Source organism: Solenopsis invicta, chromosome 5 (assembly GCF_016802725.1).
Source record: "Solenopsis invicta isolate M01_SB chromosome 5, UNIL_Sinv_3.0, whole genome shotgun sequence".
Lineage (NCBI taxonomy): Eukaryota > Metazoa > Arthropoda > Insecta > Hymenoptera > Formicidae > Solenopsis > Solenopsis invicta.
The window spans coordinates 6,783,920-6,801,623 of record NC_052668.1 but is presented as its reverse complement, the minus strand read 5'-3'; the positions used below and the strand labels follow the sequence as shown (position 1 = coordinate 6,801,623).

Genomic DNA, 17,704 nt, shown 5'->3' with positions numbered 1-17,704 from the left:
TAGATATTCTTAAATTTTAGAAAAATATTTATAAACTATAATAGATATTCTTACAAAACTAGATATTCTTACAAAACTAGATATTTCTAATAGAACTCTACTAGAAATTAAGTAATTTTTACTTATAAGCTACATGAATTTTCAAAATTTTCTAATACTTTACCAATTGCGATTTCAGTTTCATACATAACTTTTTCAACGTCAGCATCATTTAAATTGTACACAACTTTGTAATTAAAATCTTTCAGCATATCATTAGTTGGTTGAAAACCAAAACAACAAGTATTATTCGCATAGAAGTGTAATCTAATTCGTAAAATCGCATCTAGCATGACTAACAACATTCTGTTTCTGATTTTTGTTTTGACAATATTCATTATTGAAAACACTCTCTCGACTACTGCGTTGCTCGAAGGCAACGATAACAATTTTAACATAAACAATGCTAATTCACGAAAAATAAATTTTCCACCTGCATTTTTAAAATTGTACAAAGCAGGCCAGAATGCATAACTATTTTCAAGCACTTTCTCGTCGAGAATTTTAGTCCAATCAATGCTCAATAATTTATTGTATTGATTTTCAATTAGACCTAAACTATCAGGAGCAACAAATTGCTTAAGAAGAGGCAAATTCTTGAACTTTGGACGTATTTGATTTAGACACACTGTTGGAGATACTGATTTTAGATTTTTATAAAAGGCCAGATTTGTTGGTAGTCTGCTAGAGAGTTGCACACATAAGGTCTTAATGTATTTATAAGCTCGTGTTTCAACTTCAAATTTAGATTCTTGAGATATAGTAATCGACGTCAATGCAGCATAATATTCTATTCCAAAATCAGCATCTTTAACTGGTAAGAATGCTAATTCATTATCTAAAGATTCGATAACCAAATTTAAATCTGTTAAGAAAGACGGTTTCATTATTTTTCCAGCTAATAAAATTATCAAATCTTTTAAGTCGTCGTATGCTAATCCAAGATCTACATTCTCTCGTTGAAAGGATAAGTTAACATCATTGACCTCATATAAAATTGGCTTAATTATCGTCAGGTATAAAAAGTTACTATTATCCTGTAACATTTGACATAGGAGTCTTGAGGTATAGCATTTTTCGGTATCAACAACCAAATTAAAATGAGTTTGTAGTTCCGAATAATGTTCTAAAATTACTCTTATGACATTGAATCTAGCTAACCATCTGGTACTAGATAGTTTCACAAACTTATGAAAATCTTTCTGAGAATCATTTTTGTTACTTTTGTCACATTGGTTCATTGTATCCCAAGTTAATTTGTACGCTGATCTTCTGACACTACTATTATTGAACCAGTTATACACTTCTTTGCAAAGAAATTCTACTGCAGCTGGGAATTCCTCAGCAGCAGCCGATGCAGCATTATTCAATGCATGACAAACACATCTTACTAACTGTAAATTGGGATTTTTTGATCTTAGTAGTGTAAACAATGAATGCTTTTTACCACATAAATTGCTTCCACCATCTGTACCTAAGCCAATCATTTTAGACAAATTTAATCCAATATCTTTACTGTACTCAATAACTGCGCTGTGCAAAGAATTAGCATCCGCATGCTCAATTTGAATTATGCCTAAATATTCCGTAACTATCCGGTTTTTTGTACAACTAAAATACTTAATGCATAAACATAAATACTTAGTTACTGACACATCTGTAGATTCGTCAACCATCATAGAGTATGCCATGTCACCAATATCTTCTATTAAGTTGGTTAATATATTTGGAGCAATTACATTTGTGATGAGGTTACTGCATTTCGTTCGGTGCATTTGAAAATTCTTGAACTCTGGATATGAACTTTTTAAAATATTGCTGAGGTGATCAATATTTCTAATACTCGTATGAGATGCTATAAATGCTGCAATCTTTAAGTCTCTCTCTTTTTCTTCTTTCTTGAATTGCACATTGCGCATTGAGACAATAGTTTTTTGCATGTTAATATTTACATTTTTCATTGCAGTACTATGAGTTGGTACTGCACTGTGTTTTTTCAAATCGTTAGCTTGAGCTCGCAGCGTTTTAAAGCAAACTTTGCAATAGGCTTGATTTAAATCATTTCTGTTATATTCGGCTTTGGTCAGCCAACCTAGAAATAGAATTTATATAATAATATATGTACAGGGTGTTGCGTCAACATACATGTCAGTATTAAGGTTGCCTACTCGACAGGCGCGCATGGTGCTACACAACTGCGTACGCTTCGGCATATCGGTAAGATATTGCTGAAATGCCGAAGCGTACGCAGTTGTGTAGCACCATGTGCGCCTGTCGAGTAGGCAATCTTAATACTGACATGTATGTTGACGCAACACCCTGTACATACTAAGTCATTAATTACATACATTAATTAATACATTTTATCTAAATTAGTATACCAATCAGTCTTCGGGTGGTTTTTACTTTTAGGTTAGAAACTACACATACATGTATACATACACAATAAAAGAAAAAAATATAATTCGACCTGTTTCTCTGTCTAAACTTTCATTGCGGTAAATTAAAAAAAAATATTTTTTCTTGTGATATTCTCAATATAAATCATTTTTTAAATATTGGTTATTATATGTTCTAAAGTTCTTTATTCAGGTATAAATAATTTGAACTTTTCAAGAAAAATTTGTAAAATCGTCAGAGAGAAAATTTCTAATAAAATAAAATGAAATAATAAATTTTGTAACAATAAAATAAAAGACTGACTTACCTTGTGCCCACGATTCTTTTTCCCAATTACTATTGTAATTGAAAATTCGAATTTTTTGCGGTTTCTCAGCCTTTTCTTCTTTTGATTTTTTCATTATCGTTATAAACAATTTTTAAACAAATGCTTCCAGTTGAAACGATTCCTATGAATCTAAATCTAACAGAACTGATAAGCATGACTCTTTTGTCTTGTCTGAAAAAAAATACAATCGAGCTTACAAAGGGTACGTTCCACTTAACAACCGCAACGCCCGCGGAATCATTTCATCCTTGTTGTTCGCCTGAAGTTAAACAAAGACAGATAATGCTCGCGGGCGTTGCGGTCGTTAAGTGGAACGCACCCAAAAATAGTCGGGACCAGTGTTGTCAGGCCGTGGGATTTTTTCGCGACGCGAGTACTCGCACAGCGAAAATCACTAGTGTTTTTCGCTGTGCGAGTATCCCCATCACCAACTTCGGTCGCGAAAAAATCCCACGGCCTGACACCACTGCGTCGGGACTCTAATTAGCTAGCAAGATTGCACGTGTTCTAACTGCAACAGGGACTAGTGCCCGACTAGTGGAAGTCCGTTGATGACGCTAGACGGCGGTCGCGCGCCAAGCGTATTTGCAAGGACCGAGAGCGAGACTAGCTACGAATGCTACGATAGCCGCAAAATCGCCTATTGGGGTAATCAGTAGCCAGAAAATAGCCAGTCGCCAAATCTGAAAATCATATCGCCACCAAGGAAGACTAATAGCCAAATTGGCTCTAAATCGCCACACCTGGGCACCCTGGTGTCGCGTCCCACTTATCGCCGCGGCCGCTTCCGCATTGGCTGTTATTAGTCGGCTAGATCCTGGCAATGTGCGCGTCGCCTTGTCGCTCTGCGCCTATGACGTTTCCGGCGCGAGGCTCAAATTCGGCAATCGTGCAGACCGTTAATGGCGTTTTTATGTATCCGGAAACTGATGTCGAATGGCCGTATCTCTCGTACTAGGAATAGCCTCCGTTTCGTCTCCTCCGTTTTGTCTCAACTTTTTTCCGACTGGTCGTGGGGTAATTCCACGTCGCCTCCGCTTTTAGACGAATATTATTTTTATTGCTTCTGTAAACAGAGATTATGCTAGGAGGCTTGTCTGTTCATGCGGCAAACAGAAAGATAGTGTGGGCGGTACAACAAACATGCTCATGATCACTTTGATTCGTGTATCAAGTTCTATTTCAATATCAAAATGCTTAATATTCTCTTTCAATCTTCTCTCACAGCAATGTACATTTTGTACGCATATGCGAAGAGAGAGAGAGAGAGAGAGAGAGAGAGAGAGAGAGAGAGAGAGAGAGAGAGAGAGAGAGAGAGAACGCACGGTCACAGACACAGTTTTTTTCTACCTGAGCCTTACCTCCACTTCTTGATAGCTCATTGTCAGTCTAAAGATCCTATATCTATGGCTGAGATGCGCTGAGACAGACGTAAGAAAGGAAGGAGTGGGAATCTCCGACGTATACACTGTCACTGTTGAAGCTTTGTCGTTTGAACGCAAGATGGCCAAAATGTTTGAAAAAGTAACATTGACAAAGTTACCGTCTCTATATTGTAAGTGAGATGCAACTTGCATCAACACAACTCTAACAAACAATAGTTTATTAATTTTTCACAAGCAGTTGTTGCTATTAAGAATTTAGACACGTCTGTCGCAACCCAGAAATGCTTTTCCGCACCTCCGGTTAAGAACCACTATTTTAAAGGGCAAATGCTAATCACATTAACAAACTAATACTTGTAGATTGGTTTGATCACCGATGATTCACATAACTGGATTTTTATGTTATGCTTTACATTTTTTCCTCTAAAAATTCCTTTAACTTTTTATCTTCCCAAAAAGTCCACTGCGATAAAATTCTTTGAGCAAAAATTCTTCAATAAAGCAACTTTGAATTAGAAGAAAAAGGATTTTATTTCATAATTAGAAAAATAAAAAAAGAATCCTTTCTGTATTCTCTGTTATCTGGGATATTTATTACTTATAGAAATTTAAGTAGGTAAAGTAGTTACTCTTATCAGAAAATTAAGTGTAATTAATTAGATAAAGTATTCCAAAAGTAAACAATTTAATCACATGCCATTGGCGAATTAACTCTATTTTGTTTACTTACATTCGTCTAATATTTTTAATAGATTCCAATTTTCTGTTGTGTCATTAAAATTAACATTTTTGGAAAATTCAAAAGAGTAAAAACAAAATTTTTCGTTAAAAATATTCGACGTTTTAATCCGGTGTTTAAAGTACAGAACATCCAATATATACTTTTTGAATACGTTTTTAAAACATTATTGTGTTGTCTAGGATGTAATTTACATAAAGATGACAAGAACTGCAAAATGTCAAATGAGATAAATCATAACTCATTTAAAATACGGAAATAAATAGCCGAAAAGTGTAAAAGTGTAAGAATGAATGAACTTTAGTTTTTAAGAAAATTGTAGTTAAAGTTGGATGTGCAGTTGTACATTAAGTATTAAACTCTTGCATCGGTAAGCAAGAAAGTGGCTTAGCTAAGAAGACTAGATAGTACACATTTTTGTGGCCAATAAGGTTTAAATCTTTGCAATATCAACTTTTTACAAGCAATTATGTTTTATATATAATTATATGTTTTATTTTTTTTAATTTAAAAATTCCATGTAATATTTATAAATATATAATTCTTTAAAAAAAGGTAATCTTCAAAAGGCATATGAACTAATTGGAGCTTGTAGTATAAGATCCAGTGATAAACGTGCAGATTTAATCGATTTTTTTTTTTTTTATTATTATTACGTGCTATATTCTTTTTGATCAATTCTGTATTTTTATGATTTTGTTCCAGTGAAAGATGTATATAAGCACATTTCTAGGAAGACTTTTGTTTGTTCTATGTTTGTTACCTCATTCACAAAATCTCTTATCTTTACGTATGAAAATATGCTGCATTGCTGTTTTCTTAGAGATTTCAGTTGGCGATTAAAGCCATTTCTATTTTTTATTGTAACATAGTTAATAATGTTAAAAATAATGTCTTGTTTAACAAGGCATCAATTTTCACTATTGGTAAAACTAAAATTCTTCAAATGATCGTAATAAATTAGAATCAATATCAAAAGTTATACAGTAGAATAAATTTCAATATCAAGACAAATTTAAATTGTTCCTAAATGAAACGAATAATTTTTTCAATATTTCACTCTGCATGCAAGTATCCAATGACTGTCAATTACAATTATATCAAAGCATCGAAAAGTTATCAATGTCTATTTACAATGTTGTCAAAAAACAAAAAGAATTTCTGCTATCGAATGAAGATTTCTATACAACCAACAAATCGGTTGAATTGCTCAGATATTCAGTAAATAAGACAAATTTAAGTTACTTTGAAAAGTACAAAAGCTTACGCGACAAATTTTCGATATTTCATACTTCTTCATTGTCTCATGATCTACTTGATACTGCTTACTTGTTAAACAATTATGACTAACCATCAACATATTCACACATTAAAGCACTACAAGTACACCTATTTCAAAACAAATAAAAAAGAAAATTATTTATTTTACCAACGTACATATACAATTCATCTTCTTATTCATAAATGAAACTTTAGCTTAAAGCTACTGTTCTGGCTTACGATTGATATATTTTTGATAGAGTGGCCGTTACAATCACTTCATCCTTCAAAATGTCGGCTTAATTACAGAATTGAACAAATCACTTGTTCAACAAAATGAGGCAAGAAAAGTTTTAAAATAAAAATGAGTTTAAAGATAATAGCACCCAAAATCTCGCGATAATATTGCACGCTCGATGACAATACTCCTACTTCTGCAAGTGAGAGCAAACTTGTGGTCGCATCGTATACGCGAAAAAAATAAATATAGATAGATCTACCGGCGAACGTAATTTGTTGGATTTAAAGGTAAAAACCAATTACGTTCGCCGCTCGATGACCAAATCTACATTTTAAAAATTATCGAAGAAAAAGTGTAGCAACTCTAATGACCACGACTGTACACTCAGCGTGTTTGATTCTGTCCCTGGAGAAATTTTCCAAACTGAGACGTCACCACTTTCTACATACTCGCAGTTTATGATTAATGTAACGACTGAAGCTTATTGGTCGTCACATTAATCATGAACTGCGAATATGTAAAAAGATGGTGACTTCTCAGTTTCGAAAATTTCTCCAGGGATAGAATCACGTTGAATGTACACTGCTCGTCATTGATTCGACGAGTTATAGATGGTTAATTTACCGACGCCATAGTCTAACATATAAAATTACATACTAGAGGGTGGCGTCGGTAAGTCATTTATCTACTATAAGCCGTCGAATCAACAATAGGCAGTGTACGCTCGCTCACTGCATGGTGGCGCCATCGCCCGGCAACCTCAAAGATCCTTACAGTATACAACGTGAAGTTTTTAATTGCTTATATTTTAGTATTGAAATAGTGTATGAGTTTTAGATGTGATGGAAGAACAACAAGATGTTAAGTGATATATTAAAGTCCTGTTTTATTAGCTTGTTGATGCCCGTGTGCTGCAGTATTATCATACCAACACCGTTTGAACACCCAAGGACTTTGATTCTGTCCATGGGGAAATTTTCCAAACTGAAAAGTCACCACTTTCTATATACTCGCAGTTCATGATTAATGAAACGACTAGAGCCTATTGATCGTTACGTTAATCATGAACTGTAAGTATGTAGAAAGATAGCGATTTTTCAGTTTAGAAAATTTCCCCATGGACAGAATCAAAGCCCTTGGGTGTACGCTGGCTTTCTCGTTGCTACCTGCGCCATCTTACAGTGTAGTCTTCATACGTCGTGTGTTGGCACCAGCCTTAGAGGCAACTCTAGTATTATACCCTTACGGAAATAAACTATTGGAAAAGCAATAATCACTATTGACTTACAATAGTGATTATTCATTCTCTAATAGTGATTATTTATGTACTATCTAATGATTGGCTTATTTGCAATAATCATTTCCTAATAGTTTTTGAATGAGTGATTATTGATTTCATAATGAGATTATTTGCAATAATCATTCCCCAATAGTTCTTTTATGGAATGATTATTGATTTCATAATCAGGTTATTTGGAATAATCACCAGCACACTACTTTAATAGTTAATATATGAATGATTATTAGTCGACTATTCACAATAAACCCAATAAGAACTGGATTATTTTATACGTTTATTAAACGCAAGTATGGTATAAAACAGGTATAGGTATGTGGCAGATATGTATACTCGTATAGGTAAAACGGTTTTTATACGTTAATGCAATATACGTTTATAATCGTTCTTATTACGTATATATAATACGGAACGTATTTTATACGTTGAAAAATGGTTTATAAAATGCCAGAAATGTATTTACGTTTATAACACGTATAAAAATACTATAAAATATTATCATATACTAATTAAACGTTTCTTAAATATGTTTATGATTTGTAAAAGTTGTCCCTTTAAATAACGTATCAAAAATAGGATTTAATATCCAGGTATGATATACTTTTTAAATATATTAATAAAAGTTTAAGCGTAAATTATATTTATGTGTTTTTATTGCAGCAATATTTAAACGAATAATAAACGTATTTTATACACATTTAGTATAGCTAATTAAAGGTTTATTGAAAACATACGAGGTGTGTTCAAAAAGTATCGCGAATTTTGTGTTTTTTCAAAAATTATTTATTTATTCATGAATATCTATTTTGTCCCCTTCAAAGTAATCCCCATGAGATATTATACACTTGTGCCAACGGTTTTTCCAATCTTCGAAGCACTTCAAAAAATCATTTTTTTTTATCTTGTTCAGCTCCTCCTTCGATGCCGTCTTTATCTCGTCAAGCGTAGCGTAACGTCGTCCTTTCATGGGCCTCTTCAGTTTAGGGAACAAGAAAAAGTCACAGGGGGCCAGATCTGGGGAATACGGTGGCTGCGGCATCATTAGTGTGTTGTTTTTGGCCAAAAAGTCGCGCACAAGCAACAATGTGTGAGCAGGGGCGTTATCGTGGTGCAAAAGCCAATTTTTGTTCTTCCACAAATCCGGGCGTTTCTGGCGGATTGCTTCGCGCAAATTGCGCATAACTTGCAGGTAATATTCCTTATTGACCGTTCTACCCTGTGGCAAGAACTCATGATGCACCACGCCCCTGCAATCGAAGAAAACTGTCAGCAAAACTTTCACATTCGACCGAACTTGGCGCGCTTTTTTCGGTCTTGGTTCGTGCGGCAGCTTCCATTGAGATGATTGAGCTTTGGTTTCCACGTCATAACCATAAACCCACGATTCGTCACCAGTTATGACCCTCTGGAGCAAATTTGGGTCGTCGCGGACAGAGTCCAACATCTCATTAGCAATGTTCATGCGATGCTGTTTTTGGTCGCAATTGAGCAATTTTGGTACGAATTTCGCGGCGACCCGTCTCATGCCCAAATCATTGATAAAAATCGAATGGCACGAGCCAATCGATATGTTTAGGTCCTCAGCAACTTCTCTAACGGTGATTCGACGATTGGCCAATAACATTTTCTCCACTTCATTAATTTTTTCGTCTGTTGTTGAAGTGCTCGGGCGTCCGGCACGCTCTTCGTCGTTCACATCTTCTCGGCCTTCTGAGAACATTTTGTACCACCGATAAACGTTGCTTCGGTCCAAGGTAGCTTCTCCGTATGCCACAGTCAACATTCGGAATGCATCCGCGCACTTAATTTCGTTTTTCACACAAAATTTGATACAGGTTCTTTGATCCATTTTTTTGAATAGGTAAAAATCGAAGACGATCCAAAACACGTGCAAGCAAAGCAGCTGTCAACAATTAAGTGAACATTCAAAATGGCCGAGCTTGTCGGCATAAGTGAGAGACATGAGTACCAACATAACGCCACAAAAAGATCGAAATTCGAATATACGTAACCCGCGAAAATTCAAAATTCGCGATACTTTTTGAACACACCTCGTAGATGACCCAAGGCCATATATAGTTATATATATATATATATATATATATATATATATATATATATATATATACAGGGTGATTCAGAATAACCCGTTGTCTTTCAAAGGACGTATTCCTGGTCGAATTTTAAGACGATTTTTCCTTTGCCAAAAATTTGTCAGACGCTTAGATTTTGAAATATCAGCCGATTAAGTTAACGTATCACGAGTCGAATACAGATGGTACGCGGCGCACTCACCGTTACGCGTGGGTGTGTCGTGAGGTGCCTGCTGCGCTCAGCTGGTATAACACACAAGTTTTTCTCCCCTCTCACTCTCTCTCTCTCTTTTTCTCTGTCACATCACAATGCTAGTTTTGACTTAAAAATGTAATTAATTTTCTTCTTAATTTTAATGATTTTAATAAGAGAAGTGCAAGGAAATTCTTAATACAGTCGAAGAATCGAACAAAGAATTGCACGAAATCTAGAAAAGTATTTACATCTCAAGTTTTTAGAAACAGTAGTATTTTTTTGTCACAGAGAGAGAGAGAGAGAGAGAGAGAGAGAGAGAGCCAGCGCGCGCGTGCTTGCATGAACAAGTTTGGACATGCATTTACTTACGTATTATTCTGTACAGCGATCAATTAGTTGTCTCCACGATGAGACAGACCAAAGTTTCGTTGATCCTTTCGTAAATTATCACTTTAGTATCATAATACACAATTCATTCACTTGATCGATAAAACTTGAGTAACTAATTAACGATCACTTCTAGTAACAATCACTGCAAATAATTATTAGTCATTCGATGTGCGAAAATATGTAGCTCGATAAAACTCGTGCTTATGCGCGATGAACAGACAACACGTGTTTACTCGACAACAGGAAAGAGCCGACTGATTTTACGGGTTATGTTATGATCGAATATGAATGCGTGATTGGTCGAATGGAAGTTAGAACGCGGCAATTTAAAAGTAGTGATTAATATTGTTTTTAATAATAAAATTTATTAAAAAATATTTTTTTATTTATTTTATTAAAATTATTTTTTTATATCAAGAGATTCTACACTGAAAAAAAAAGTTATTGAATTTTAATAAATTTTTGTTTGAATACTTCTAATGACATAATTTATTAAATGTAATTAAATATTTCTTTAATACAAGAATCACTAATGTAATTTAACTATCATTTTTTTACTGAATAAATATTTAATGTGTACAAACTGTACAAAGAATTTCCTGGCACTTCTCTTATTAAAATCATTAAAATTAAGAAGAAAATTAACTACATTTTTAAGTTAAAGCTAGCATTGTGATGTGACAGAGAGAGAGAGAAAAAGAGAGAGAGAGAGTGCGTGAGAAGGGAGAAAGACTTGTGTGTTGTATCAGCTGAGCGCACAGGCACCTCACGACACACCCGTGGGTAACGGTGTGTGCGCCGCCCCTGCGTACCATCTGTATTCGACCCGTGATACGTTAACTTAATCGGCTGATATTTTAAAATCTAAGCGTCTGACAAATTTTTGGCAAAGAAAAAATCGTCTTAGAATTCGACCAGGAATACGTCCCTTAAAAGACAACGGGTTATTCTGAATCACCCTGATATATATATATATATATATATATATATATATATATATAATTTTTGACACAAAAAAAAATTTTTTTACATTATTTTACTCCTTCAACATTGATTTATGTCATTTCGTGATTTTCATTACAATTGTAACGAACCGCCTTTCCGCTCCCCCCTCGGACCGTCCATCGTTCCGGGCTGTCCGGCCGAACAACCGCCGGACAGCAGAAACCTGGCGCATAGCGCCGAAAATATACTCCGACACCGGCGTAGCGCGCGTTGACGCATCCGCACGTGAGGTCTGCGTGACAGATCTCCGCGCGCACGCGCTCGACCGGAGTGGCGACCGCCGGACCGATCTCGAGCAGCGGGGAGACCCCCACCGACTCCGTACCGTTCCGTACCCCCGCACCGTCCCTGCTCTCGAGATTCGGGTATATAAGCGCCGCCGCTCCGAGAGTCGAGCGGTCTTCTTCTCCGTCCACTCTCCGATCCGGAAGAAGCCCATCCTAGCGCTCACTTGGGAGTTAAGAGCCTTAGCTTCCGCCAAGCAGTCTTGGCAAGAGCCTTCCGCTAATCCCGATACCGCCGATAGAAACGGGCTCAAGTACATCTTGGGCTCCACCAGGAGATCCTGGTCGGCGATTCCCGATCCGCCGTCCTCACTACGGTATCGACTCACGACCTGGGGTGTGGAGTTCCGCGCCTCTACCAAGGGCTCTTGGCGTGAGTCGATCACCACCGCCGAACATCGCGGTATTAACCGCTCGCGACGGGAATCCCCGCTCCGCGTACACTCGCACCGAGCGCGCGTCACTTACGGCCGTGGCCACGGCCTTCAGCAAGGCCACGGTCTGCGCGCGTCAACACCGGCTTCGAGTTCTCGGAAAACTCGAGGCCGGAATTCCGCGAACTCAGCCGCGACAATAGCGCGATTCAGACACCGCGGAAAAACCGACCATTGTAAATACCGTTCGTTCCGTCCGCGCGTTCCGTTTTCTCGTCCGTCCGTCCGCGCGTAGCCTTTAAGTTTGTGTTGCGTCCGTCCGAGCGTCACCGCCATCCGTCCGTCCGCGCGTCGTGGCCAAGCCACTCCCTTTGTACAGAACCAACGCGAAATAAACGTACTTTTGTATTCAACACCTAAAGCAACTAAGTCTAGTTTCTCTTGGCGACCTCCCTCCGCGCCCTGGTCCGTCCGCAATCACGCACCGCCCCGTGCGCGGAAAAAGACGGGTCGTTACATGGCGCCCGAACAGGGACCGTTTACGCTTCCGACCGCGGAGAACTAGACCCGTACCGATCCAATGCCGCGGAGCTGGATATACCATATCGACCGCGCCGAACTGCTCCGACAATTGCATCACGCCGATCTCGCCACTGACGGAAACGTCAACGAGCTTCGCCGCCGACTCAGCGAGTTTCTAGTATTGCACCCCGAACACGCGCCGGCCGGAGTCATGGCCGATCCGCCCGCGATCAACGTTACCGTACCGGAACCGACCGCCTCGACCGAAAAAGACTCCCCCGCGAAAGTGATGAACCAGATCCGTAAATGGGGATGTCACTTCGACGGGAAGGACCCGGTGTCCTTCTTGGAACGCGTCGACGAGCTACGAGCCGAATACGGCTACGACGACGCGTTGCTCCTCCGCGGACTGCCAGAGATGCTACGGGGAGACGCACTCCTCTGGTATCGCAACAACCGCACCGCGTGGGGGACGTGGCAGGCGTTCCTCGGAGAATTCCGAGAGTACTACCTGCCGCGCCGTTACTTTGCTCAACTCCGGCGGGACATTCAAGCCCGAACGCAGGCTCCGGAGGAGCTCTACCGCAAATACGCAACCGACGTACTCACAATGATGCGTCGCGCCGGGGGTTTCGGAGAGGAGGATCAGCTCGACCTCCTCTACGACAATATGCACCCTCGGTATGAGCTATACGTCCGCCGCGACGACATTCACCGGGCCACCGAGTTGCTACGGCGAGCCGAAGAGTTCGAGCACATTAGCTCGCAATGCCGCGAACGGCAACCCGCGTCGAAGCCGCCCGCGAATTCGGCTGCCACCGCCTACGACAAGGACACGTGCTGCTGGCGGTGTAAGCAGCGCGGTCACACGCGGTTCGAATGCCGCCGCGCGGCCCGCAAGTTTTGTTCCCAGTGCGGGAAAGACGACGTCTATACCCGCGATTGCCATCCGCCGCCGGGAAACGCCGCCAGGGCCGGGGGCACCGAGATCGCTCCCCGGTCCTCCGAATAAGGTACAATCCGCGACCGCACGTCGACGTCCCCGTCGGGGACACCACGCTCACAGCCTTACTCGACTCGGGCTCCGAAGGCTCGTTTGTGAGCACCGACGCCGCCAAACGCCTCCACGGGAAGGGGTACACGACAATACCCGTCACCGGCCGGATCTACCTCGCGGACGGCTCCAGCACGCCGGTCGAGACTTGCCTCGTGCTGCCGGTTGTATTCCCGGCACGCTCGTTCCGCCACGAATTCCGCGTGCTACCCGGACTCGACGTCGACATGTTGATCGGCGTCGATGTCATGGCACGAGCCCGGATCACGATTCCTCCGCCGCCACTGCACCGGGAGGAAGACCGCCCGCCGCGAGACGCCGTCCGTCCGACAACCGTCGCCAGCACCGAACCCGCGGAAGACGCACGCTTGCAGGCTTTCCTCGCCGAGGAACTGCCAAAGTTCGACCGAGTACGTGGGCCGACCGACCGCGCGGAACACGTTATCCGCGTCAAAAACCATCCGCCGATCAAGCAGCGCTACCGCCCCCAAAATCCGGCAATGCAGGCGATCATCGACCACGAGGTCGACGAGATGATACGCGCCGGAGTTATAGAGCCGTCTCGCAGCGCCTGGAGCTCGCCGATCGTCATCGTGCGCTAGAAAGACAGAAAACCGCGGTTCTGTATAGATTTCCGCCGCGTCAACGAGGTGACGGAACGCGACGCCTATCCGTTACCGCAGATACCCGCCACGCTCGACAAATTGAGAGGCGCGCGGTACCTCTCGACGATCGACTTAATGAGCGGCTATTGGCAGATACCCCTGGCCCCGGCAAGCCGACCCGTTACCGCTTTTACCGTACCGGGTCGGGGGTTAATGCAATTTAAAGTGATGCCGTTTGGGCTTCACTCCGCGCCGGCTACCTTCCAGCGTCTGCTCGACGGTGTCCTCGGGCCCGAACTAGAACCGCGGGTTTTCGTCTACTTGGACGATATCATTGTCGTCACCCGAACGTTCGACGAGCACCTCGCCACGCTGCGAGAGGTTTTCCGCCGGCTACGCGAAGCGCGACTCCGACCGAACACCGAGAAATGCCGTTTTTGCACGGAGCGGCTGAAGTATCTCGGCCACGTGGTCGACCGCGACGGAATCCGGACCGATCCGGAGAAGACGGAGGCTATCGCGAACTGGCCCGCGCCGCAGAGCGTGCGGCAGATACGGCAGTTCCTCGGCCTCGCGTCCTGGTACCGCCGTTTTATCCGAGACTTCGCAACCGTCGCCGCCCCGCTCACCGCGCTCACACGTAAAAATGCCCGCTGGTCATGGGGGGACCACGAGCAGGCGGCCTTCGAGGCCTTAAAAACGACCCTCACGTCCGCACCCGTGCTAGCCTGCCCGGATTTCGAGCGACAGTTCGTGCTGCAAACGGACGCGAGCACGACCGGACTGGGTGCCGTGCTCACCCAGTACTTCCCTGAGGGCGAGCGCGTCATCGCGTACGCGAGCCGAACGCTCAACAACGCAGAGCGCAACTATAGCGCGACCGAGCTCGAATGCCTCGCCGTGCTCTGGGGGATCCGCCGAATGCGAGACTACCTTGAGGGTTACCGCTTCAAGGTAGTCACCGACCATCAGTCACTCCGGTGGCTGCAAAAGCTAGACTCACCGACCGGACGTTTAGGCCGATGGGCCTTCGAACTGCGACAATTCGACTTCGAGGTGCAATACCGGAAGGGGTCGCTGAATAAGGTTGCGGACGCGCTCTCACGGCGAACGGCCGTTAACGCCGCCGTGAACACGGTTTGCGCATGGTATCGAAAGTGGTGGGACATCACCTCCACCACTCCCGACGCCGCCCCCGACTTCCGCATCGCGGACGGCCGCCTCTACCGACACGTGCTCCACACACTGGACTTCACGGACGCACCGAACGACGCGCAATGGAAGGAGTGCGTGCCGCGCGAAAACCGAACCGAACTCCTCCAGCGGTACCACGACGCACCGACCGCCGGACATCTCGGCACCGCGAAAACGATCGCTCGCATTGCCCGCCACTTCTACTGGCCGGGCATGTTCCGCGATATCTCGCGCTACGTACGGCAGTGCCGAACCTGCCTAGCGCATAAACCGGAGCAACGGCGACCGGCCGGATTGCTCCACCCGACCGACGTGTCACAGCCACGGCAACACGTGACGATCGACCTGGTAGGACCGCTTCCGCGATCAAGCAAGGGGCATACATGGCTGTTGACAATGCAGGACCGGTTCACGAAGTGGCTGGAAATGCGAGCGCTTCGACGCGCTACCGCCGCGAACGTCGCTACCGCACTGACCGAAGCCGTCATCCTGCGGCACGGCTGCCCCGAGGAGATTTGGTCAGATAACGGGACCCAGCTCCGCTCCACGACCCTGACCGACTTGCTGCGTGCGCTTCAAATCCGCCACCGTCTCGCGCCGGCGTACGCCCCGCACTGCAATCCGGTCGAGCGCACAAACCGAACCGTCAAAACAATGATCCGCCAGTACCTAAACCGCGACCACCGCAAGTGGGACGAACGCCTCGCCGAATTACAGTTCGCGTACAACACCGCGACTCACGACGCAACGGGGCATACGCCGGCGTTCCTGAACCATGGCCGCGAGTTACGACGACCGGAGGAACGCACACCAGCCGGCACTCCGCAACGACCGCACGCGTTGCAGCGCCGGCTACGCGAGACGTACGAGCTCGTCCGCATCAAGCTGGCCCGTGCGTTCCAACGGCAGCAACAGTATTATAATCTGCGTCGGCGGGAATGGCGACCGAAGCGGGGAGACTGGGTTTGGAAGCGAGACCACCCTCTCTCCCGTCGTGCGGATGCGTTCAACGCAAAACTCGCGCCGAAGTATATTGGGCCACTGGAGGTACGCCGCATCATCTCGCCGGTAATCTACGACCTCCGAAGCGCGGGGGGCAAGTGGTACCGGCACGTCCATGTCCAGGACCTCAAGCCGGCCCCCGCTCCGACCGAAGAAACCGAATCGGACACCAACGAGGACGACGACAACGCGGCATGCGGCGCGCTCGGGACTCGGCCGTCGAGCCGAGCGACGCTCCGGCAGAAGCAACACGAGAGCACGGCCACGGCACGTGGGCAAATTCCAACGACCAGCGCGCGCACAGGTAGCAGGAATTCGAGCGCGGATACCAGGAACCGATCGGCTCATTCTCAGAAGAGATATGGAGCACGACGGTATCCTCGCCGAGATCGCCGAGCTGCTAGGCGAATCTCCGGAGCCGTACGACCCGGCACGGCCCGGAATGGAGCCACCGCCAAGGCCAAAACCGCCACCGGCACAGGGGGACACCCCCGTGGCTACCACCAGCCACCGACGACCCGTTGCCACCGTCGGGGTACGCCGAGGCCGCCTGGTACAGCCCTCCGACCGACGTACTCAGGAGAAACGGGCCTGGCTCATGCTGGAGCCACCCCGTCCGCCGCCACGCGCCGCCCCGGAGCCGCAGCCGCCACCGCCACCGACACCGGCACCGCTACGCGCCACCGGACCCACACCACCGCCACCGGTCGCCGTAGAAGTGGAACCGGGGATCATAGTCGAGGTCCCCCACTTCGCGGTACACACCAGCCGCGAGTACAAGCCGCGACTTGGCAACCGCCGCTGGCATCTGCGGTTCGACCGTAACGGCCGGCTCCGGTCGTGCAAGGAGAAGTCCTACGCACGGCCGGAGAAATAAGATGAATTAGGCCTCTGAATTCAGGCCTACTCGAAGGGGGGGGTGGTGTAACGAACCGCCTTTCCGCTCCCCCCTCGGACCGTCCATCGTTCCGGGCTGTCCGGCCGAACAACCGCCGGACAGCAGAAACCTGGCGCATAGCGCCGAAAATATACTCCGGCACCGGCGTAGCGCGCGTTGACGCATCCGCACGTGAGGTCTGCGTGACAGATCTCCGCGCGCACGCGCTCGACCGGAGTGGCGACCGCCGGACCGATCTCGAGCAGCGGGGAGACCCCCACCGACTCCGTACCGTTCCGTACCCCCGCACCGTCACTGCTCGCGAGATTCGGGTATATAAGCGTCGCCGCTCCGAGAGTCGAGCGGTCTTCTTCTCCGTCCACTCTCCGATCCGGAAGAAGCCCATCCTAGCGCTCACT

The 17,704-nt window shown here is 44.5% G+C and overlaps 2 protein-coding genes across 14 annotated transcripts in view; one reads left to right on the top strand and one right to left on the bottom strand.

The window, feature by feature from the left end:
* Positions 1–17,704, top strand: part of LOC105199486 (bone morphogenetic protein 1) — an 899,375-nt gene that overhangs the window by 247,908 nt on the left and 633,763 nt on the right. The gene's annotated exons all lie outside the window — the stretch shown is intronic.
* LOC120357961 lies at positions 100–3,504 on the bottom strand. The gene is made up of 2 exons (XM_039450101.1): positions 2,747–3,504; positions 100–2,131 (listed from the first exon to the last, which is right to left on the bottom strand). The coding sequence occupies exons 1-2, from the start codon at positions 2,838–2,840 to the stop codon at positions 123–125; spliced, it is 2,103 nt and encodes a 700-aa protein (XP_039306035.1). The 5' UTR covers positions 2,841–3,504; the 3' UTR covers positions 100–122.

Excerpts from the sequence above, each read along its gene's own strand:
- LOC120357961 (XM_039450101.1), bottom strand. The coding sequence starts at position 2,840 with ATGAAAAAATCAAAAGAAGAAAAGGCTGAGAAACCGCAAAAAATTCGA. Across the intron at positions 2,132-2,746 it reads AAAAGAATCGTGGGCACAAG|GTTGGCTGACCAAAGCCGAA; the intron begins GTAAGTCAGTCT and ends TTCTATTTCTAG.